This window comes from Lingula anatina, chromosome 9 (assembly GCF_051362555.1).
Source record: "Lingula anatina isolate TDL-2025a chromosome 9, LinAna3.0, whole genome shotgun sequence".
NCBI classification, from domain to species: Eukaryota; Metazoa; Brachiopoda; class Lingulata; order Lingulida; family Lingulidae; genus Lingula; species Lingula anatina.
In genome coordinates this window covers 2,564,168-2,590,650 of record NC_141775.1, presented here as the reverse complement: position 1 = coordinate 2,590,650, position 26,483 = coordinate 2,564,168, and the positions used below count along the sequence as shown (strand labels likewise).

The following is a 26,483-nucleotide window of genomic DNA, read 5'->3' as shown; positions in this document are numbered from 1 at the left end:
TCCCCAAAACACAAACAAACAAACAGATAAAAGATAGAAGGTTTTCAGTGGCTTGTAGGGCAATAGAATGACCACTGGCTGTCCTATATGTACGTGAACCTTTAGCCACCGTACACGTCTTTAGAAACTAAAGCCAGTGCGGTGGGAGCATGCACTACTGGACAACTGGAGAATCCAGTGTAGAAATTTTCTTGAAAATCGGAGCTCAAATACATGCTACGCCATTCCGGAAAGCGGGTTCAGAATGATAATTACAATAACACAAAATGAAATTTGCATTTTTTAACTTTCCTAAAACATGATAAGTCTGCGAAAATGAGCAACCATTATGTATTATTTGTGTAAATCATTAATTGCATTTTATTAGAACCCAAAATTAAAAAAAAAAAAAAAAATGACGCCCCAGAAAAAAGACACGCATATGATTAAAGGTAGTGCACTTTGGGGTAATAGATACATTAGTTTACGTTTTAGCTATATCAACTGTGCAATGTATGAACGTCTCACAAATTTCCTCGATCTTGGTGACAATAACAGTAACGGTTGTACTGGTAACAATCCTCTACCACGGTCACAGACAGTTTGTGTTTACTGTAGATATTCACAGATACACGTAAGTTCTTCTTTAGCTGTGCACGCTTCTGCCAGTATTATTGCACAACAATTGGATCATATCACTCGACTGGCCGCTGCTAGAAGGATTGGGTGGATGGGATGTCTGATTCATGTGCCCCAATGTAATTTTTGATTTCTTTATTAAGTGGTCTACGTTGGTTGTAAAACCCACCGTTCACTGCGATAACTGCTATAACTCAACCTGTTACAACAAGATCAGAATTCACATTATCTTCAAAATCCAGCCATCTGTACGATGGTTCTAGAAAAGCTTCCTGTGGTGTTTTAAGGGTTGTTGAGCTTTTTAATGAATTATGCAATTGATTTCCCCATCTTTCAAAATGACTTAGTGTTGCGTTATGAGTTCGACGCTTAATTAAGCAGCCTCCAAAGCTATCAATTATGTTGCGTTTTTTCCGAGTGTGATCACAGATTAAGATTTTTCTTTAGTTGAAAATCTTCAAAAGGAAAGAGAAGAGTGAGGCAATCACAGGTACTAAAATAACCGCACTTTATTGCGTCCAGTCTACAAGTTCAAGTGTACCAAAGCCCCCTTTTAGTGTGCAGCATGCCCTGAAGCTAATTTAGTCTCGAAAGGTTTTTTGCTCTTCCGTTTTGACTTTTCCGCACATTTTGATACATGTCATATGCCAAAAGGGGTATTTCTGTACGTCTGGGTACGTCTGGGGATTTAGCGAACATTGACCTTTTTAGTTTCATTTCAAAACGTATCTAAATAATATATACATGTATATATTCAGGTGCATTTGAATATAACATGGTTCAACTGTTAACCAAATGCAAAGCTTTTTAGATTTTGATTAATTTCTAATACTTCTCTGTCTTATATTTTAACCCGAACACATTTTGCAATTTTTTTTTTTACTTACATTACAACGATTTTATTATTTGATTTTACTATGGGAATTTTACGTGCGATTTTATGTATGTACTCTTTAATGCCTTTCACCCGTGGGGTGGTATATATCTATCTATCTATCTATCTATCTATATATATAGATAGATAGATAGATAGATAGATAGATAGATAGATAGATAGATATCAGAAGTAACCGTTATGAGGTAGAAAAAAAACGAGGGGGTGGCTTAAAACGTTGCAATGCAAAAAGCCGGTTCTACATGGAAAAAAGGTCTTCAAATTTATACCTTTTAAACCATCAAATTTCTCATGTTTGCTATGACCTGAAAATAAAACTTTGGTGTGATTTTGAATGAGTGTATATTTATTTATTTATTTATTTATTTATTTATTTATTTATTTATTTATTGATTTGGGGGTTATCAGTGGAATGCGCATCTGTCACGTACTGTCGTGTTTCGGAAAAAAATTCTGAGGAGTTCACATAGGTGAAGATTGAAAATGTAAAAAGACAGGCTGTGCGTATAAAAGGCTGTCCATCGTTTCCTCACAGTATATCATAATCTAACTGACAGACAAAACAACAACACAATGAAATCCATTTATGTGAATTTATTGTAAATTGCAAATATTCATTCACAGAAGCACCGAAATATAAATGCATCAATGTACAAAAGCCGAGGTGTGCGTTCACATACATGTACATGTATGTATAGGTGAGTTGCATTTTAGTTGATAAGCTTAATAGACTGCATTTGTATGGACGTATCTACGAAAAAAATTCGATACATTGTATACGTGAAACACAAAGCCAGGTAAGTTTTATGATAAAGAAAATATTTCTAAAACGTCCCAAATCTGCTCTGCAAACCAGCGGCACGGCTCAGTGTCTTAGGTGTTACAAGTTGTCGAGTATCTAAAATTTACAAGTTAAAATTGCTACAGTTAGTAATAAAATACCTGTAACAAATAATAATTACCGACAGAATGAACTGTATCGGACACATTACAATTTCGGTTTGGTATGATTCTTTGCCAAACTACAGGTATTTGTGACACTTATAATGACAATCAAACTACATTTCATCACGTTCTTTTCTGTGAAAAAAAAAGTCTACTTCATATAATGTAACTGTGCAGTGATAGTGTTTGTAAAATATGCTAGAACCAACGAAGAATACCATTATCATATTTGGTATGAAGCACCGGTATAATCGTATAACAGATAAATGTAATTGATATTTTTCATCCAATTTGACACCTTGCGAATCTGCGAAAAGAACATTCTCAATTTTGTACAAAGGTGGTTTATGTGCACTTACATCAAACTGTATGCCCTTTTATTGAAATGCAACAACCGGGCATACCGTTTTCTTTTGCATCTATTTTTTATATATCTGCGCCCAATGAAATTGTTAAATGTCACTCATCAAGTGATCAAGTGTGTCCTCTAGTATGTCTCAGGTCTTCAGGCGCCGTGGGTTACCCTGTCCTTTCTTGCTCGATACAATAGTTCCACAGTGCCAAATCGTAGTTGGTTTAAATGCAGATAACCCTTACCACTTTTCCAACTACTAGTTCCGAGTTTCAAGTTCTCTTAGTTTCAAGTGCGCCGTCCTCGTGCAATAAACTCCCTGGGCCGCTTTGTCCGTATGATATGATATTATACAACAGTCTCCATACAAACCGGATCTACACATACTCTGGGTAGGGGTACCTGACACCATTGACTTCGTCCAAAGATACCATGGGTTGTTCAGGTCCTATGTGGTCGATATCAACATGAGGGCTCTGCTCTCCACTCCCACCCTCATGGTCAGCTGGGATGAAGGCGTCTGCGACCTGCTGACCACCCCCCTGACACTTGCTGAAGGGACAGGAGTTTCGGTTACTCCGACGCTTGCCGGAGGACTGTTCGTCCATTTGATAGACGGATGTATTTGCGCTCGGCCCTTTTCTTATTTTTGTTTGACCTCTACAGATTGTCCTCTCGAAAGCCTTGCGGAATTTTGTGGAGAAGAGGTTGTATAGGACCGGGTTGATTGCGCTGTTCAGGTAGAACATGACCCGACAAAAACTGACAATGTTCAGCGAACTTTCTGATGAGATTGTCCGGATGACGTCATGACTTTCGAACAGCAACCAGAGTGAGTAGACCCGGAAAGGCAGAAGACATGCAAAGAACGCGACTGTGATTGCCAACAGGACATAGACGACCTGGTGCCGGTTGCGAACAGTACTGGCTGTAGAATTAGAGTTTCTACCATTGCCGGTGGAATGGAAGATTGTTCTCTCGGCAACCAACACCCGGCAAATCAACACGTAAATGACCAGCAGAATGACCACCGGAAGTGCAAAAAACAAGCAGGTCAAGGTCACAACGTAACCTTTTTTCCACTTTTCAATTATCGCCGTGGAACAGACCTTCACGGGCTTTCCGTCCGGGTACCTCTCGTCCTTCTCCTTGGCTATCACAAAGAAGGGGATCGTAGCCAAAATGGCCGCCAGCCAGATGATCACAATCATGATAACACTGCGGCGTGGCGTGAAGCGGGCTTTGACCTGGAGAGGGTGACAGATGGCGAAGTAGCGTTCGATGCTGATGGTGACGATGGAGAGGCTGGAGGCGTGCACGGATAGGTTCTCCAGGAACGGAATCAGCTTGCCTGGAGATATACAAGAGGGAGAAATAAGTGCTAAGCTTTTAGGGCAAATTTGAGGATTTTATTTTATTTTATTTATTTATTTATTTATTTATTATTATTTTTTGTCAATATCCATTAGCAAAACGAAAAAATTGCAGCATATTTGCAACAAATTTGCTCCAAACTAAACAATTTGCTAGAAACTCTTTACGGGTTGTTGGAAGAAAAAGTGGTGCTGTAAATTTGCAAAAGCATACGAAGTTTGCGGCAGTCCTCATACCCCGTCCAATTAAAAACAGTACCTCATTCGCATGGATAAATTCCTTCTTACAAATTTGCCACAGCAGTTAGCAAATCCTAAAAAAATTGCAGAGGGATGCCTTTTGAAGGTTTCTCTCGTTTATATTTACATTAAATAAAGCAATGCTGTTTCAAAAATATGTTACAGTAAATAGTAATAGTACAGTAAGTTGCAGTATAAAATGAAATGAACGCGATAAGGAAGAGTTAACTTGCAAAATCAAAACAAATGAATGAAGCATTTTAGAAAAGAGAATTTGATTAAGAGTTTCAAAGATTATTTTGTGTACTCTAGCGTAGACTATTCGTTTATTTACAACCATTATAGCCATTGTGTTGGCTATTTGGAAAGCTCCTTCAGCTAAAAAAATATTACACATGAGCTATGGTCATGGATAGTAGTTTGGCTTGGTAATGGCTTTAAAAGAGGTAATTATCTTTCCTCTAATTATATCTTCGCTGATTGTTGACGTGCATGCGAGTACAGTGGCAGTTATTACAAATACAGGTTCCTGCAAAAATACAGCAATGTTCCTTCCAACGATGCCTCAAAAACATGCCTTTTTACTCCATTATTATATAAGAACATATCACGACATGCCGTTATAGCCAGTTGGCACTGAGGCTGGATGTTTAATCGGGTTAATCGCCTACTGTCATGCTACTGACACTGTTTTCTTCACGACAGCATATGTATGTTAACATATTGCAACCATTATGTCAACAAGGGTTAGTGTCTGCAGTCGCGTGTATAACGATAAGGACGTTAGTCTCCCAAATGGACACGTTTTGGCAATGCGCTTGCAAAACGGACTTCCTTCACATGTAAGTTTTTTTAAATTCTCTCCACAAATCTTTAAATACTACCAATCACTTTGCACGTTCGTCTACTAAGATACCCAAGCCCATTTCACCTTCAAAAAGCACTTTTACAAGTCAAAAGCCTTAACATGTAATCCCAGCACTACGCCCTTGCTTCGCTTAATTTCCGCAGTGCTGACAGACGCTATTCTGAATCGAGATAAACTAATCCTGCAGACATTAATCAGGGCCGTCTCCCAGTAGTATAGAGACCTCACAGGTGATTACCTTAAGGTCGCCGTCGAGCATTAATTACCCGTGGGAAGCGTTCAACTCGCATTCAATTCAGATAATGGCATATAAATACACGCAGAAACCAGTGTCCCTGTCTGCCTCTGACACCTGGTGATTTTAGCCGTGAAATCGGCGGTGGAAGAGGGAGTGGTGGTTTCCGTAGACTTTGGTTTTTTTTTTTTTTTTTTTTACTTAACCTAGTAGGAAGTGTACATGTTGGATGCCCAGATGCATGGGGGGGCGTGTTTGGTGATGTCATTTTAAATTTCATGTGGCGTATTAAAAATGGGGGTCACAGAGTAAGGTCTAGCAGAACAATTTTTTTCTTGTCTGACAGGATACTTAACTAGAGAATTGTCGTTTTTTTCTCTTTCTGCAAAGTTGGTGTATGACAAAAAATTCCTCACTCTTCATATGTCCATTTTCTTTTTTCGTGTCATTCATTTAATTTTTAGCAAAATGTTTGATATAACCAAGGTCCCCCCTCGCGTCCCCCTCGTGCTTTCTCTCTAATTATACTGATAATTAGCCCCCCAGACCTTTAATTTAGCTAAAAGCGCCAGCGTAGAGATTAGTGTACACGTAGATGTCGAATTCATTTGCAATCAATGTTCCTGATGGCTTGGAGTCAATGCAGGACAGGTTTTGCTATACTTAACGAGATCAGAATACATACCCCCATTGAAGGGGGTTTATCCCTTAACTCGTCATAACAATACCACCGTTACCGGGTACAATTAAGTTAGTGACAAAATATCATGAAATATTACTAATTCATAATTTCATGACATTTTGTTACTAATCACAATTGCCTGTTGTAAATTATACTGCTTATATTATAAATTTTATATCACCGTTTTTGAAATATTTAAGACTCAAGATTTTATAGGTGACCAATACAGCCATCCCATCAATTTTTTTAAATCCCCCCGTCCCCGCAAAAAAGTTCTGCTTCACATTGTTTACAATTATTTGAATATTTAAATGTTGTCTTCAGATTTCTGTGCCAATTAAAGGTGACATTAGACTTCCTCATTGATCTTCTTGATATCTTTCATACTGTTTGGGTCATCACATGGTAATGTGTATTTATTTCATTGTTTATAAAGTGACATTTAAAACTAATTGATATCTAAAATGGAAAATGGCTTAAAGGTAAAAAAGTAAGACGTTTTCCAGAGCAGACAGGAAGGTGATCGATTTCGTAACCTACTTAGCCTTTATTTGTATGGGAATTGAGAATTCACAAGGAAGATTAACCTGAAGGAGACATAACGTAGTTCACACAGAGAAAAAAAATCAATTTTACGAAATATTTACATTTGCAGCAGATTTCTATTCTGCTGAGAGTAAATGACTGACTTATTCATTTAACACAAATACGAGATGTTAGACAAAGTAATAGACTCTGAGGGTTTGTAGAAAAAAACTTGATTTCAGACCAAAGCACTTTATAAATAAGTGTTTAAATGAGTTTTGGTGGTCTCTGGTGTCTGGGCACATTGCGTATTAGGGAGGGATATCGGAGATGCTTTGTGCTCATGACACAGACAATTCTGTTAGATTGGCATCGCTTGCAATTAGTCTCATTATAAAGTATAGCCCCACCCCCTGTAAGTTATAAAATCGATCAATTTCAAAAGGGTAAAGTCTTTTTTACAACCAATATTACTATTCCTGACAGGTACGCTGTGACATCATATATTTAATGGGGGTTAGATGGCATCAGAAGAGTTCACGAAGTAACAACCGTGCTCGATACGACCCCCCCCCCCCCCAAGAAACGCAGAAACCAAAGTGACCTTTCCAGTGGCGCGCTCTAGGGTAATTAAGGCCGCTGCCTTCTTGACTGACAGCGCGGAGATAACCCGACACAGCGATGCGTTTTCCTAGTATTCGTCCTGGCAGCTTGATTGCTTTCCATATCTATCGTCAAACCCCTTAGAGCCTGTCTTGGACATAGTTACAGGTCATGCCTACATGAATCTATCATCATACTTGAGAAAAGGCAATCTAAATAAAACGTTCCTTAATATGATTTATATTAGACCACTTCATTAATGGACATTTATGGGTAATGGATTATATTAGACGTCAACATAGACTGAGGATAAAGACGCAGGTCTTATACATTTGAGAGCAATGGTTAACGGGCACAACATTAAAGGAATAATAACTCTTCGTATAAGATCTATATTTCACAATCAAAACATTGCGAACAACTCACAGAAATATATTCTGTTTTACCACAAAAACTGCAGTTATGGCTATTATTCTGATATCTGAGCTTGTCTTTAGACCACATGACCTCCATTGATGTCTATACTCTGTTATAATCTCTTAAGAGATTATAACAAAAAAAAAACTTTTTAGAAAAAAACCAGGGACTAACTTTGAATGTAAAAATGGATTCATTAACCATTGGTAAGTATGGGAAAATTGTTGTTTACTCCAGGAAAATTTATTTTTTGACCAAAACGAAGAGTTATTATCCCTTTAACAACGTACGGGTACCTTAACCTGCATCTTTTGAGACTTTTATTTGGCACTACATTGGCATGTGTCTGAGACAGCACTTATCTTGTCTGTCTTAAATTTTGCCTTAATGTGCGACAAAATACGTCTGCCTTTTTATCCCTAGAGAAAGCTAAAATTGTCTTGGCATGGTTTAAACTGTTCGATGTGATAATAACCAGATATGCCACCTGCGTTTGTTGTGGACCAGGGGCTCCTTAGACACAGAAACGCGAGTATTGCGCCTCTCTTGTGACACCCAAAGTATAGCCACGGCACTAAATGGCCGCCAAAGCCAGGAATTAATATCTCTGTAACTGCTCTATGACCAAGACTACAGCGCTAGTCAACTTCTATCCAGTCGCCTACCCAAGTAGACATATAAACATCTTTACTTGGCACATAAGATGAAAACCTTTTGTGAAACTTGTGCACTTTACAATAAATCTTGTTAAACATTTGAAGGGTACAGAATCCAGGTGAATGGGAATTATTTTAAACATATCCAGCAGAAATTAGTTTCTATACTAGTATGTGTATTTGACTGAAAAGTAAAACATACGATTGTAGAATATTTATAATGAATTTAGATGGAAACGGTTATTTGTTTGTTGTATCAGAATATCAGCAACGTTTGATCCCTTTTTAAGGACACTAAACTGGAAAGACTTTATTTATTGATTTGTATTGTAGAGGAAATTGATTTCTATTAAACAAGAATTACAGCAAAAGCACACGTCTCCAACACGGAACAAAACCACCTTTACAAGGCCGCCAACAGGTCTGGGATAATCAGGATAGACGACGTGTGAAGGAACTATGTCGTCAGAAGCAACTTTATCATCTTTGACCATTATCACTGGTGCTCTTCACTTCCGAGGAGTTAATTGGTACAGTCTCTCTGACCGGTGACTGACTCATATTTCCTGAACAAAATCGGACATGGCAAATGACTTCTTTTGTTCAGTAAGGAAATAAGGCGACCGGTTGCCAATAAAGCCTTATCGTAGCCAACTGGATACAATAACTTGAACATGAGATTATTGAGAAAATTGAAATTGTAATTAGCTTTGGCACTGGACCGGAAATGATCGTGATGGGAACGGATAGATGGGTGTTTTATTCCAAAAAACATATTAATAAAAAACGGAAAAAATGCAGAAAAAGACCACGTGCACCACGTTGAGAGAAAGATAGAAAGGCAACTGGACATCTCATTGCTGTGCTATGGGACGCGTGTCACATGTTCAAAGTTACTGGCTACAGTTGTCCCTCAGCAAAATGAAAAGTTTGCAGCACATTTGGAAGGACCACTTTGCAGGTTTTTAAAAGAAAAATGTCTTTGCAAATTTGCAAGAGCATCTAAAGCGTGCGCCAAATTTGCAAAGAGTCTGCCCTGTCAGCTTTATAATTGCAAAGTACATCATTCACAAGTTATCCCGGACCTTCCAAGACTCCGAGCTGGAGTGTAAGCATTATTTATGTATATCTTCGTTCTCCTGTGATGCTCAGGCCCAATACTTGGGACGCATTTTCCACAAATTATTATTTTCTAATCTGCTGCTTTTGTCCTTTAAGGTCCCAGGTATAGACACCATGCAGCTGTTGAAGATGTGCAATGAACATGTATACTGACCACACAACGAGAGGTCTGAAAACAAACCGTTCAGGTCATCCTCGTATTCTGCCAATCAGTACTGATCATTTTGTAACAAATATACTATGAAAAACCTTGTCAGAATAATGCTTCAAAGTGTACGCTGCAGTTTGCAAAGAAAACAGACAGGAATGGCAGTATGATACTGGTGTTTCAATCTTGAAACTAAAATTAAACGTAATTTACTGCAGCTGTGGTTTTTGATTTCTCCGATCCATCTGACAGCTTCATTACATTCCAACATTTAAGGAATAATGGAATAGGCAGAGAACATTTTTTTTTTGTATTTTTCTTTCCCCTTTTTCATCCCTGCTGATTTAAAGAGTAGATTGATATTCGAATTATATCTGGTGTCTGCCAACTGATAACAAAGTGGTTCAGCTGCAACCGTAATTTATCGAAGTATCAGAAAACACGGAAAAAATAACTCAATTGGTTACTGACCATATGCATTTTAAGAAAAACTCAGAGAGTCGTGTTTATCTTCATTAATTTTAGTTCATATTGTCAAAATAATGCTTTATGTTACGAGGTATACGTGGGTAATAGTGACAGCTCTCATTTGTGTTTCACCAGCCGGGCTCCAATTCCCCCTGCAGGATATATTCATGACAGGACATAACGCACGTCATCCGCGCGTATCACCCATACTGTATCGATCATTGTAGATTGCGTTTAGAGAAAATGTAATTTTGATGAAACCCATCTTCAGATTAAGGCATTGGTTTTTATCATATATTGCTGCCAAATTACTGACTGTTAACCAAGACAATCACAAAACAGATGAAAACAGAGAAGGTGAAGTGAGCGTTCTGTACAGACACATGAAGTGATAGGTGCACGTAATATATTTAGATAAAAAGCCCCGAGTGGTGGAACGTCATAGGTCTAATCTTCATTTAATGTAGATTTTTATGGGATAACAAATGGCAAGTGGTGTTTGTGTGGTATTATGTATTTATGATGAAGGGTTGAAAGGCTTGCGAAGGAACGCTGATAGTCTACTAGTACCGGTATGTTATGAAATCTGGTTTTAATCTCGTTTTTTTTTATACTTTTTCCCCCGATATTCAAAGAGCCTCCTAATTCTCAAATTCTTTCAAGCAAAGGATAGCTTAGATGTATAAAACTCCTCCAATAAAACATGGAAAAACAGACGTAGTCAATACTTTATTGCTCAATAAATTTTTGATCCTTGTATGCGTAGAGCGTCTAAATAAACCAACGGATTTTAATTTGATTAATTTTTCGACAGCTTCCATAACATTTGCATGGTACCAGTGACTGTATGTTGCCATTCCCCAAGTTTTCAGACGGATCGGCAAGGCATTGAGTGGAAGGACATATGCAACAGTTCTGCAATATTCGAAATCGAGGATGAGGTACCCTGCATTTCTAACACCGTGTTTGGGGCATCGCATGTTTGTTACAAAGATATTGGCATTTACCAGAAAAGACATTTTAGCCTCTCAAATGCTGTGGGTTTAATGGTTTTTTTCCGAAGTACATTTTGTCGACGATTTCATTAATGTCTAACTCATTTTCCTTAAACGACATCATCAAAAACGTTTGCTTTCACCCTCCCCATTTAGCTGATTGCACATTGTTCGCTATTCCTGCACAACGCCCCTTTGCATGACATAGAAAGATGTACAGATATAAATTGGATGAGCACATAAAACCAAGGTCAAGGTCATCAAACTGTGATCAAAATTGATCAAAATGGCGGTAATCAAAATTCACGGACGGTGCAATGAAAAGCTGCTGTTATCTTCGTAACTACTCAATAATTTGTTTTAATGTCGACTGTTGAAAAGTAAAAGGCCAGAAACTCAGCCTTGTCAAATATATTTTGGTAGCAGAGTATTTAAAGTATGGAAAATTGATACAAAACTCCCAGTCGATTAATATAGGCTTTGATTCCTTTTCTTCTAAAACCCGATTTCACTACGTGGTCTCGAACTGAAATGAAGTCCGCTTTTTTAAATTTTTTTAAAATGCAGCTTGTATACGTATTTACCCTTTGAAAACAGGATCTTTTAAGAGACGGCCATTTTATCATTTTAATGAAGTCAGCTGGGCGTAGTAAACCATTGAGGAACAATTATCTGCTCAGGTAAAAGCGGATTTTGACATTAAATGTATACTAATTAATATTGATACAAAACTGTAAAACGAGATCTCAATGGAATCACTGGGAACTAGGTCTGAAGATGCCTGACAAGTGTGTGTCCACTATGCTGAACAGCCTCTTGGAATTGCCATTTTGTCGGTTCACGTGTCTTTTTCTTAATTCTCACACTTTCACCACTATAAATGCGCATTTTAATTTGTACTGTTAAAATGTACTGACACCATCTATAAAATTTACATTCAAACATTTGTTTGCGCTGAGCTTCGGGGTAAGACATACACAATATTTTGAACTGACAGAGACCAGGTTTCCATACCAAATGAAAGCACAGTGAAATAGAGAAATAAACACACTGGGCCAATGATAAACGTTGAATTAAAGCGAAACATGTTTAAATTTTGAGTGTATTGGCTAAAAACAACTGCCAAATACTGTATGTCCGATTGTCAAAACAGGTTATAACAGACCAAAATTACGACAAAAATCTTCATATGTCAGGGTTCCCAAGAATCGCCTTTACTGATGAAGAAAAGGACCTTAACAAGACGAGAAGAGAATCAATGTAAAGAATGACGTACTCAGGTGTTTTTTTTTTTTTTTTTTTTTTTTTTTTTTCATGTAGGAATTAAAGCTAACCTAGACTATATAGGAAAGGCGCCAAGACAAAAGAGAAGGCTGTTCAAAGACGCCGATATCAACTATAGCTGGAGCTAATCAAAGTACCTACAGAAACACTTAATTGATCGAAGCCAATTAAGACTTAGGAGTAGCAGTCATCCCATAGTAGTAGTCGCTGTCTCAGTCCAACTGGACCTTAATCAGTACAGTTTGATTATCAGCTTTAAGTTAATTTATTTTTTCACCAGCGGAAGGATATTGCTGCTGCTGGTGGTGGTGGTGGTGAAAGGGATGAAAAATCGGAGTCAAATGACTATGACAATTTCTCTGTAGCCAGGAAAGGGAAATCGCTTGACTTGGTCTCGTTTCTCTTGTTATTTTGGAGAGGGACAAAGTAGAACATTCTCTTTCGAGCCGTCATTTTTTTTTATACACTTGACTTATTTGACACTTGAAATACCGGTACATGTACGAAGCGGAGAATTCTGGCAACCTGGAATGACTACCCACTCCCTGTAATATCATGGGTTTGTGATCTGCCGTCATAATCCCCTTAGCTTAATGTCAAACGTATGAGTTGCGAAGATCCTAAAACAGACAAACTAATTTATTGAATAAGTGTACATGCGTTGAATGGCCAAGGGAATTCGTATTATTTCATTTCGGCGCTATCTCAAAAACCAAATCAAGGATGATACAGTATTTATGGTACACTAAAAGAAAACAAATGCAAAATTTAGCATATTGGCAGTGTGAAGCGTGCATTTTCTTTATTTTACTTGAACAAGCTGTTTTACGTTAGGATATGTAGCGACTCAGGCGACACAAGAAGAATTTAAGAATTTTTATTCTCTTCCGCGCTATGACCCTATCCCCCTTCATTCTCCTTATTACCATCACTATCACTGCCATCAATACGATCTAAGACGTCTCGTTATCACACCTGTCACTGTATTCCCTAATCTATATCTCCTCTACATCACAGCGAGGTCAGTATCCAGAGATAAATTACGTGGGTAGATTACGTCACAAGATGCCACACAACCGTGCCAACCTCACGCGACGGATCACACAGGGCAAAGTTTTCCGAAGCCTGATAAGGAAATTGCTATTTTGCCGCGTAGGAGAAATCTATCTTAATTACTTTGGGAGTTGATTTCATATTTTCATGATGAATGGTCTTGTTATCTGTAGGACAATGTACTTCTGGAGAAAGCGTATTAAGAAGCGAATGTATTTGATACCGTTCCGCCATCTGAGCGTCTCAGTCCTTTCACTATTAGTTACAATAATCTCTACATCTGGGAGACCAATGAACACAAACTTCTCAAGACGTAGTGGTATATTAGTGGGGTGCTCCCCCCGCCCCTGCCAACAAAAATTCTGATATGACACGATGAGTGTACATGTTACATTTTCTGATGTATACTGCAATTTCACAAAGAGATGCACTTTGGTTAAAACCACAAATACCAGACGTGCGTGATCAAAAAGTAATTCTGTTCAACATTTCAAAAAGTCACGGAAAATGTGTTAACGTCCTCTGGAAATATCTACGAGTGATTATTTTGTCTTAAATGCCAGTGGTGAATCTTGTCTTTAATCAAGTTATGGACTGATTTTGTGTATGGTTTGAAGACCGCTCACTGCAGGAGTTCGCTTATTAATCGAATTATTATGTCTTTAACTGTCCTTTTTAACGCAAAATGTCTACAACAGTGAACTGGACAGTGAGACATCAAAGACAATTAGCACCATAGCAAAAGACTAATATAATTATCTTCATCTGGGGGGAGTCGAATTGGGGTTGTTTAGAGGTTAAACATGTATTAAGACGAACCTAATAGAACTGGGCCTGATTCACATAATTAAAGTAAGGTTTGGTGTTTAACTCTTAGCCACCTAAGACATATCCGAAAAAATGCCGATCTAAAAGTCGCATTGAGACCCTTTGCTGTATACCTAACCTTTCCTTATAATCTAGTCATAATTCCCCTCCAAATGGCTAAATGTTAAGGAAATCGTGCCGTAATTGTAGCCAGCAAGTAATAACGTGTACATGTATGTCTTGGGCAAAATGATTAGAATGGAATTGAAACTTGGTAGTGTAATAAAAGGTCGGCATTATATGCAGATAATTGTTCAGACCGCACTCAATCATCCTGAACACTTAGTGAGCTAGTCCCTCACACTGGCATCGCGTTGTCTTGAGAAGGTCATAGGTAATGGCCTTTTAATGTGTCCTCACTCTTGTCTTGGGCACACACCAAACGAAACAACGCTTTGCCAGACGTCTCTGATGATATTTCAAGTCGTGTCTTTTTTATGTATCTAGATAGATAAATATAGCCCAACAAAGTTTTGTTTTGTTTTGCATAGCTGCAAGAATGTTGTTTGAAATACCGTTGCAATTCGTTCTATTTCTCTTGACATCTGGATAATCTTGGTTCTAGTTCTAGCAAAAAAAAAAAAAAAAAAAAAAAACTGCAACCTTTTTCTTCATAAATGAGAATTGTCAAACACAAGCCAAAATTCTTTTATACCGTTAGCTTAACGTAAACTAACGGTATGGAAGATCTTCGGCTTGTGTTTGATAATTTCCATTTATGATCCAACTACCAACTACATGGTGATGCCCATACTGACAGACAGTATACTGTGAACCACCCGCGATGTAAGATATTCATCTGTCGCCACGTCTTAACAATTACTGAAGAGATACATTGTAGCAACCCAGCTTTATTTGAGTAATTACATTCAAATATTCTCCCGGAAAGGAAGTGGTACTCAAACAGCTGTGCAAGTAGCTAATACTTGCTTCCTGGTATGTGCAATTCGTGTACATACGTGTAATCACCGCTGTTTTCGCCATATATTAACGGGCAACATAGCGCAGATATCTTAGAATCACCGCCAATGTTTCTCACATGAAAAACACTTCAACTCATGCCATAGACCAAGTTACATAAGCGAACACAAATGTTTGTAACAAAATCCCTTTCATCATGCCGCCGCCCCCTTTGTCAGGTGCGAAGATTGCATATTTATAACCTCCTGATGCCACGCAATGCAGGCCCGTAGCTAGGGGGGGTTCGGGGGGTTCGAAAGAACCCCCTTTTTGCTGGAAAAAGGTCCACTCTGGGTAAAATTTGACCTATGTACATGGGGATTATATGGTAAAAGGTCCACTTTTTCAGAAAAAGAACCCCCCCCCCTTTGAAATTGCTGGCTACGGGCCTACATGTGCTGTGATAACCCTTACGCAGCGTTTCCCGACTGTTTATTCCAACAATGGTATCGCGCAGGTCAGGTGCGATATCTCCCTAATGAACAGGAGGTTGAAACATGCAACATGGCCATTGAATCTAATGTTGTCGAGAAAAGTAAACATAGTGCCATTAATTGGCTTGGTTATATGTACTAGTAAGAGTACGTAGTCGGTGAATGACTTACATATATGACTTACATACATGATATTACCAACATGTGCCAGCATTCAAATACACTGACAGACAAGCTAGTAGACTGGGAAACATACAGAAAGAGAGATGGACAGAGGGAAAGACGGTTGGATGAACGGAGGGAAGAATAAATACACAAAATAAATACAGACAAACAGACAGGAATAGAAAAAATTAAACAAACCTACATAAACGTACCTATTTTTACATTCTGCGTTGAGTGTGTAAAAGTAACTGTAAAACACATTGGTTACAACAAAATTTATGGGACCTTAATAAATAACGAACGCGCCCGACTAAATGCACTCCCACCCTTCTAAAAAAGAAACACACGTTTTATGCATGCCATAAAACCTGGTATGTAAATCACCCGGATCCCTTTAGAGCTACGTTTCTCAAACGGTTTCTGTTTTTTCTCCTTGTTATTAATGTTTTGAGCAGACGGACCTTCAATTCCCTGGATGGACACGATGTATACCTTAATTATGTATCCAGAGTGACATTGCGAAACCGTTCAAGTTGTTTGGGTAGTTATCTATATATTTCACTTGTAATGCCATGCTTGATGAATGTCCCTTGATGAAAACATCGGCCTAAAACCACGGAAATCGTGTAATGTGTTTTTTTGGACAGAGAAAGGGACCATTCAGAATAGGGGACTATAGCTAGTCCGAGGGTCAAATATGGCGACCAACTACAAGGCTTGCCGTCTAATCTGCTAATAGACACTGAATAGATATCCCGTGGGGAAGTATTCAAGTGGGTCGGCAATATTTGACCTGCGGACTAGCTAGTCTCTTTTTCTGAAAGGGGCCAAAGAAACAGATTCAGTACCAACTGTAAAGTACTACAAACCCCAGCAGTGCATCCTTCCTTCCACTTTGCTACAACATGTGAAACTCTAAAGATCACAAGAAAATGGTGTGAATAAAAAGGGCAATAGGCCTACCTTTATGGCAGGTGAAATAAAAAACGACAAAGGTAAAATACTGGGTAATGGACGCATTGTAAGACTGACTTTACCAAATGTCAACCCAAGAAAAAAAGAAGAAAATCACTCAGTATTAGCGAGACACCAAAGCTACATTAAGTGCTTACTGTGATTGGTCTCAGTTGGAATCAATCCAAGAAGATCCTAAAGAGATGTTATTCAATGTTAAATGACACTGTAAGGAGAAGTCAGAAGATGGATAAATACAGAAAGTGGATACACTTTAATAATGTCAAGTTAAAAGACTGTATTGATCTATAACTGGATCCCACCAGCACCGTTTTATCTTACACCTTGTTATTGCCAACTCCCGGAATCGGGTTTCGGATTACCCCCCCCCCCTCCCCCCCCCCCATCCCCACTGTGTAAGCTATGGCTTAGAGGAGCACAATCGTCGGGTTGTCGGGCTGATTCAGTAAAAACAAAGAATCCTTTTAGTGACAAAGGAGATAAATAACAATCAAAACGTTTTCTTCCGGTAATCCAAAAGCAAAAATGAACTTGGCTTAGATGAAACTCTCTGAAACTTGACGCATCGTTCTGTGAGCTTGCATTCGGCTGAAGACTTAAGCCCCCTTTACACTGGACAGCGTCCCTTCTGCGTCCAGCAGTTCGGCCCCATTTGACAGTTAAAGAATTATAATACTTTACGTGCCGACAACTGGCTGATCATTTAGCATTCATTCTGATACCAAATCAATGCTCGTGCCTCCTTATTAAGACCACAGCGATGCCAAATTTCATGGTCGCAGAAAGGACGCCGTCCAGTGTAAAGGGGGTATTAGAAGTTTTGTATTTGGTCAAACTTGATGTCTGTGATAATGGTCAGAATAATACGGACAGGTCAGATCCAGTGCGGGGTCCCACATGGTTATAGTGCAGGTAACGGTTGGTCAGACGTATATGGGGCCAGTACATGGGACCAGTGTCACCTTACAAAGTAAGGACAAACAGACTACCGGCCACTCCCAGTTGTCTATAAATGACTTCACATTAAAATCAAACATCTTTAAAAACTTAAGGAGTTGACTCCGTTGTACGTCATTCTTGCTCTTGTTTCAACTGTTTACTTCATGTGTTGAGACTCGAGTCAGTCGCGGCTGTCACAAATATCACCTTTTCCCCTTGAAGGACATTCTCATTACGCAAAAGGAGCGGTGATAAATGAGTCCAACGACCTGTAATTCAATCAACAACAGTGACAACCAACGGAAATTGCGTGGACCGTTTCACAGACACAGAGGTAAGGGTATCATGACACGGGAACGACGGGTAACTTACGTCACTGAGAGCGATTAAAAGACACTCCAAGAAGACTGCTACTCCGCGATGTGCGTACTTAATTCAGTTATGGTCCCTGCTTTCCTCTGATTACGTCAGGTCATTGGCCTCGTTCCCATAGACAACATCGATCTACGTGAATCGATCCAGATTTACAGGGACCCTCAGTTGTACTGAATGACACGTTTGGAACCTCCTGGCGTTGAGTAAAATACAGAAAAGGTGATGAATATACGAGTACGTTGGAAAAAAAGAGGGGGCGTGTCGTTCAGTTAAGCTGATTGCACTCAGCGAGAGTCTTCACAGAGTCGGATCGGATTACGTAGACCGATGGCATTTATGGGAATGGGGTCATTACCACAGATGGCACAATTCTTGTTATTAACCTAACACAGCTTACGGTTGAACCCTGACTTCTTAGACGGATTAAGGAGTGATCTTAATACATGTAGATCTACGCATAGGAACGCGGATCGGTTAATTTCTTTGCGTTTAATGACGCGTTAGATAGAGGTGTGTATGTTTAATTGGTAAATTGGAAGGGGAATTGAAATGAAAACCGTGTTTTTACAATTGTAATTTCCTGACTTGTTCTTGTTTTTTTCACGCTAAAAAGCTACATTACGTCATATTACATGTTCCTTGCACGAACTGAAAGGATGACTGAAATGATTAAAGATAATACTGTGTATTGTCAGCGCATTTTACATATTAATCGATTCTTTTTTTAAACCAAACATGCGTACATCTTACTGCATCATTCCCAGCTACAGATGCATGTGCATTTATATCAGTCTAGTTTTACCATTCTGTCTGTTATTTCGTGTAAAATGTATCCACGTGTAGTATTATTTCATGTAATGATTCAACGTTTTCAAATTTTGATGTGCAGCTGTCGGAAACCAGCAGCTTTGTCGAGCGTGACACTCGCAAAAAAAATTGATTTCTTACACGCGAAAATACAAACCATATTTATTTCATTAGGGACACAATTTTCTTTCTGTGAATCATCCTATTGAATCTCTGTGATGGAATAACAACCTTGTAAAGAAGATTAGACAATAAGAAATAAGATATCTTCACAACTTAATCTTCCTGTTAGTGAAAGCACAGTGCAATATTAGCAATGGTAACAGTTGTCTCAAATTGCATTAAGAGAGCGTTAAATCTATTTTCGGTATTCTGCTCCTTGTGCTTTTGTGAACATCTTATCAGAAAAGTAAATCACAGCGTTCCCGTTTAGATACCTTAAACCAGGTGCTTAACAGTCCGCTTTTAGCGCAGACCCTGTAGAACCCGTGGCGGAAATCTCGATTAGCAAAATGTTAGATTATTAAGATGACATCTACGACCTATAGTCGACCTGTTTGGCTTCCCCTCGGGTACCAATGACTGGGTTATCTGGACCCCCCTCCCCCTCGCACGGGTTACCTTGCTTAAAGCCCACACATTAATTGTATTAAGATGCAATGATTTTGTGCCTTAACTGTTGCAATTGAATTACCTGGCTAGCAAGGTCATATGTTCAGTATTCTTCCCTTATTCGTTGTTTTACAGAAGGAGGATGCTATTCCACCTGGAATCTGTCAATAACAATCAGCGCAACGGCTGTTAAAAAGTGATAAAAGTTACTGGTTTTGCTTCATAGCTCACTTGAACGGCTGACTGGAACCACCAGGCGTTCACAACACAAATGAATAATTTTATCCTTTTCCACTGTTCCCAACGGAACAAAAACTTGGGAACAAATCAGGGTAGAGGGGCACCATCTTGTTATCTGTCTGTCTGTCTGTCTGTCTGTCTATCTGTCTGTCTGTTCGTGTGTCTGCCTGCCTACTGCAGTCTATCTATTTGTTTCTCTGTTTTGCTTTCCTTTTTTCCCTTTTTTATCTACCCGTTAACGGAACGTCGTTCTCAGGTACATTTATTAAGTGTTTATTTTTCTGGTAATATTTTCTGTCAGCACTCCGCCTGCGTTAAACTAGGGCCGTTGTTAATGCACATCAATTCAACAGGATTCCTACAGGAGCGCACGTGTTGTTGTTCACGCATAATTTGTCTTAATTGTCTATTTGCGTTCGCGGTTATTTTCATATAACCTTAACATTTTGTAAGGGTCTTATAATGTACTTTTAAACGGAGTAATTACCATTTTAGTCATGCGTAGGGACTTACAAATTTCTTTAGGATTTTTTATGATAAAGCATACAACCGCGCACCCAATTAGACTACCATGTGTCGTATTTTTGTCGTTTTTCCAAAACTTTCAGACATAAATTGCGGTCTACAGGTACATCAGTTTAAGAAAAATCGATATCAGTTCATTCATATCAGATAAGTATTGGCCTCAAATATTATCCATGCCACTCCAATAATAAAACAGACACTGTATTCCATTCAATTGGACTAATACCGATCTATTTTGTGTCAAAGGGGACAAAAAGTTTAAACCAGTTTACAGTCGAAAACTTTGACTCAGGCCCCACGACGCCTATTGCCACAGCCTGGGAGGTGATTCCATCCGACAGTTAACCCAATAACGAAGTGATCCGACCTGCAGGACTCACTTATCACATGGACAAAATTACGAATGTCCAAAGTTATCAGCACGAATTCATGGGGTTTCCTTATCAAATATACCAAATGGATATAATCAAAAGTGTCCTCTCCTGACCCCATCACTCGGACTTCAGAACCCTTGATGGGACTGTTATCGATCCAACGCTGTTTTACTTGTGTGAAACAACTCACATTCGAATGTTTGTGTGTATTCACTCAAGGACAAACAGAAACAGACCGATAGTTATGCATCGATCAAGATCAATAGGGATAGTGCAAAGTTTTAGACGGCTAAATTCTGATAGCCGACTACGTGTGCGTACGTTAAGTCCGCTTTGTGATATTGGAACGTGGTCAAAAAAAAAAAAAAAAAAAAAAAAAAAGCCCAAACTGCATGTTAATAGAATTCGGTTGACGAATTAGTATCACTGTGGAGAGTTAAACTCATTGCAGAGTAACCACAATTACTTAACAGACGATAAAGACGATGAAAGTGGTCTATTGGAGTCTTTGAGAACCGCAACTGAGTAGGCTGGAATTCATAGCAGCTTTTTCTAAGAACAATTTTGGACGTATTTATTCTGGGGAACTTCATGTCTCACCAACAAGGCGAAATTCGCTCCCACAATATCTTGCGGAGACCGCAGTCTATGACCCCATTCCCACAGATTTTAGATCGATCTATCCCTGTAGGGAGTCTCACTGGATTAATGTCAGCTTAGCCGGCTTAAATGTCGGTCCCGCCTACTAAAAGCTGTAAGGGGGTAATTAACTACCGTGCGCCCTCGGCCGACAGCAATTTAGCGTGAACCCCCAGGGAGTTAGGTCGATCTAGATGGATCGATCTAAATCTATGGGAATGCAGTCTATGTCAATACCTTGGTCCGCTGGGTGCCTTAACTTTCCTAGCGGCCATATTGAATCCCTTTGCACTTTAAGGCGACATTATGCGTATTGAGACGGTCTAAAGTACTACCGGTATAATGGCCGTTTTCCAATACCCTGCTCGGGCTGTTCCACACTGGTGATGCTGAGAAAAGTAATAAGATTATTTATATATTATTATTATTATTATTATTATTATTTATTTTATTTATTTATTTATTTATTTTTTTTTTTTTTGGGACAGCCACATCTTGGCCGTTCACTACATGTTTGGCCGCTATTGAAGTACATAGTCTAAAATGGGTGTGACTTGGGAACCAACCGCGTTTGGGTCGCTTTACTCTACCAAGTATTGCGTGGTATTCTTTTCTCGGTCACTTGAAACGAGTAAGTTTTTGTTTTCAATCAAAGCAACCTCAAAGCAGAAGCAACCCTAAACAGTGTAAACTCTGCAAATCTGAGACCCCTCGCAATCGGATTATCGATTCTTCGTTAACCTTTCTGTATCACCTCCCTGTTTGTGATAGAATGACTGAATAAATCGGTTTTGACCGTCAAGGGTCATTTTTGTATTATGGTAGGGGTATATTACTATCCTTTATATAGATATAAGTCTTATTGTGGTCTTGCGTGTATGTATATGTTTGTGTGTGTATGTGGGTGTTTATTTGTATTTACGCATGTATTTGTGCGTGCGTTTTCTTGAATGAATGCGTGCACGAGTGTGAAGAACGTTGTTGTGTGTAAAGAAGGGGAGGGGTGTGTGTGTTGGGGGGGGGGGGTGATTAACCTCAATACCTTCAAACTGCCAAAGTTCTTACAATTCACGTTATGCGGATATAGATTAAAAGTGATCGTTAAAAGGCTTGGGCAGAGAAATGATCATCAGTTGATTGACACTGCGCTTTCTCTGTCACTTGTGCAGCTTCCGCTGGCTAAATAATAGGAAGTTAATGTCAGATTGAATGCAACTTCGATGTCCACAGCTTTCCATTGCTTCTGTGCTTAACTGTCTTTTCTTTTTAACCCAGGGCGGTTCTTATGAATCATTAAAAGCATAAATATCACCTGATGCTAGGTTAAACAGACCAACATCGCTTTCTGTGCAATTCTCACCAACATTACACTACCAAGATAAATAATAAGACCAGGTGGAGCGTCATAAGGTACAGAATGGGTTCTAACGACCCGGGAAACGTACGCTGTCTACACATGTAGTTAATCTTTCGCGCAAAGCGGTGTTAAAAACCTTATTCCCAAGCAGCCGCTCCAATTTGCCAGACGCGTGCGCGCTCTTGCCCCTTTGATTTCTAAAATATTTTGACAACTGCGAAAAGAACTCGTTATATGACCTTGATTGACAGGACAGTAAATTGGTTCAAATCACTCAACTGAGTCTTAGTTTTTGATTCGTTTTTTAAGGAATACATCAAAGGTAAAACGGAGGGTAGTTCTTCGTAACAAAGAAAAACTAAAAAGATCTAATTGTTGGACGCTGCTATGCTTTTTTTTACATTTGATTAGAAATACGAAGTACTACTGTAGCTAAGATGTATTTATTATCTTTAATGATTTTTATCCTTTTCGCGCCGTTCAGTAAATATGTCTGTAAACCCAGGTAGGGACTGAATCTGAAAATCAAAATATAAATGTACGTGTACATATGAATCCTCTTGCACACATATTACACTATATTTTCGCGCGTGCCCCAACCCTCCACACACAGCGACATAAACTCACACACACACATATTTAAACAGGCACGCAAGTATTGGTATACGGAATCATGCAATGTAAAAACACTTTCATTACCTTTACACAGCCATAACATAAGAAAACACGAACGTTGAAAAATCACCATTTCATAAGCAACCGTTGCCTTTATGTACGTAGCTCAAGCTAGAGTAGATCCGATAGTAATGCTCACCAGCTTCCCTTCTGTCCCATCCCCACCCCTATATTCCTACCCCCCCACCCCCACCCCACCCCACCCCAGTTAACATGATCTCAAGGCAAAAACAGAGTGAGCGAGAGTTCTGTTACAAAAATGTTGAATGGCACTGTAATTTTGTATACGTTATACCTGTAGGAGACCCTAATATAAGAGGGTGAAAACCACACACGTTTATACAGGTAACAGTAAACTTACATCCTGCGTTCCCGAACAGCCACTCTTCCCTGCCGTAAAACTCCGTCATGGCCGCCGACATACAGATCAGCAGCACCAGGAGGTCCGCCGTACTCAGGTTGGCCAGGATAAGATCCGTGGACTTCCGCATGTCCTTGTTAGCCCAAATGACGGCCAGCACCAGAATATTGCCCAAAACACCGACCAGGAAAATAATGGCGTAGGACACCGAGACCCAGACGAGGAGATACAGTGGTAGTGAGGACATGGCTTGACGCTCGGACCCTCCTCCTGTCCCATTGGACATCCCAGTGGTCAGTAGAGCGTCTGTGAGGTTTATCGACTCCATGGTTGAACACAATTTGCTCAGGTGTTTTATTGTAGAACTGGTTGTCCAAATAAATCAAAATACGCAAGTATCTATCACAATAGATATTCCTTTTTCGTCGATTCTCTTTCTTCCCATACGTATATATATATATAAATATATGCATATATATGCGTTCACCAAGATTGTAAACACATTAGCATGTACATTATAGCATATACTGGTACTGCTTTGGTTCAATAATCCGTTTTTGCCGTGAATAGAAAGCAATCTTTATCGGGTATCTTCTTAAAAACCTGAGTGCGAGCAAGTCACTCGACTGGCGTGTTTTACACCGAGACTGGCATACAGTGAGATAATAATCGCAGCGGGCTCCTTTGGTGCGTTCCAATGTTGACTTGACAGCGACACTGAGCGCGGGCTCCTGGGACCTTGTATTTCAGTACCTTCAGCAGCAAGATTTACTCGAATCTCACGCTGACTGAGGTTACACGCCACTGAACAATGCGTTCTTTGACGGCTTAAGTGTAAATATGTTCGTAACGAGAGCTCAGGTGTATGTGCGTGCTAGAAATGTCGTCAAATGGTGTTTTACTACTTACACTGACATATCAGAAGTCAGTCATAAGACAGGGTCTGAGTTCACGACATCAAGTTTACTGACCTCTTCGTATGACTTCTTCACTAGTCACAGGAGTTATCGCTACGGAGATGAAGGCGTTTTCAAAATGACCGTAGCTGTTTATTTATCAAAATATCAAAATTATTTACTGTCATTGTCACTTAATTATTACCGCCGGTTTTGGGTTAAATAATACAATATGCATCTAGGCTACTCAGTATCGCGGGAGAAATCAAAATGACCAACGACAGGCATTTGCACGTACATCAGTATGTACATGTATGACCTCAGAGGCTTTATCTAAAATGTTGCACTCCATCAAAGTTTACACATTTTTGTATACTGCAAACCATCAGTTGTTTTTAATTCATACAAATTGTCATTTTCCATGTCAATTGTTTCATGAAATTTTAAGTCCTCCCACGTAACAAAACAAAATGATCTTGATTCACTAGTAGTTGGTTTTGCGGCTTAACGTTTGCTAGTCTTCCCAGTCCTCATCTTATCTGACTGGGTGACAATGAGCCTTGCTTTCTTATTGCTGTTTCTTGTCCATGATGCTTGTTTGCTGTCATCCTTGTTTTATTCAGGAAGTCAAATATACGCCAACTGCTACGAAATTCGACGTGCATCTGTTAGTAAAACCAACATTGAGCTTGACGTGCTGTAAAAAATCAAGGGTCGCCGTCATGATCCATTTTCTGATTTGATCTTGTATGCGATTATCAATATCCTGAATACTTCGCTGTGAAATCAAGTATCGGTTACGTTGATCACGCACTGCGGTGTTGTCCTTCAACCTCGGCGCATTCAGCCGCTAAAATGACACGTCGGGGAGATGCGCTTACTTAAAACCAATCACTGATCGGCGCATGCGCATGGTGTTTGGTCACGTGTCGCGTTCCATGCACTTCAAGCCCGTTCTGTCCCGGTAAGCACGTCTTGACTGTACTTGAGCTCAGAGATGTACTGGATTCTCTCAAATTACTGGAGCTACCTTTGCCTTCATCTGAAAACCTTCCGATAGGATTTCTGGCATGCACGTGCTCCGGTCAACGCCCTTTTGCTTTTTCTTACTATTTTTATCACGTTTCGTTTGGATAGGTTTGTTGAAATACTGTATGCCATCAATTATTTTGAGCGTTCCATTGCTTTAAGACAACATGCAATCCATGGACAGTTCAATACACTTCCATTCACGTAGTAATAAAGGTGGAACATCAATCATTTCACGCCAGTAACAGAGCTATGTACAAATGTGATCTGCACGGAAACTCCTGAAAACTTAAGATAGAAACCCATGGAAACTTCAGTTTGGACTGAACTTAAGCCTAAATTACATTTTCACGGCGCCGTGCGATGAAATTGTTTGTGCGATTTTTTTTTAAATCATAAAGACCTACTGGTTACGCCGAGTGCGTCTACATTACGTGCACGATTCCGTACAGTCCACATGATACTTTTCAATAGGGGCGTCTGACGGAATAACGTTGTCCTTGTAGTACTCCCATTTTAAAAAAGGTAGTCTAATAGTCACACTGAAATAATGCTGCATCCTTCATTGTACGCTGCTGTAGCTACATAACTGTGTATTTTCTATAGCTACATAACTGTGTATTTTCTATAGCTATATAACTGTGTATAAAATTTAAGGAACGAACGTGCATGTGACCTTTCTCGATACGGACTTCTATCTAAAGAGGGATATGTTTCTTTTTAGTATGTTCTTGTGACATTTTGAGTTTGGGATTCGATATACTGATCAATTTT

General features: G+C 39.2%; 1 protein-coding gene across 1 annotated transcript; it reads right to left on the bottom strand.

The window, feature by feature from the left end:
• Positions 1–2,094: 2,094 nt before the first annotated feature.
• LOC106176675 (growth hormone secretagogue receptor type 1) lies at positions 2,095–25,575 on the bottom strand. The gene is made up of 2 exons (XM_013559157.3): positions 23,785–25,575; positions 2,095–4,161 (listed from the first exon to the last, which is right to left on the bottom strand). The coding sequence occupies exons 1-2, from the start codon at positions 24,110–24,112 to the stop codon at positions 3,188–3,190; spliced, it is 1,302 nt and encodes a 433-aa protein (XP_013414611.1). The 5' UTR covers positions 24,113–25,575; the 3' UTR covers positions 2,095–3,187.
• Positions 25,576–26,483: the final 908 nt, after the last annotated feature.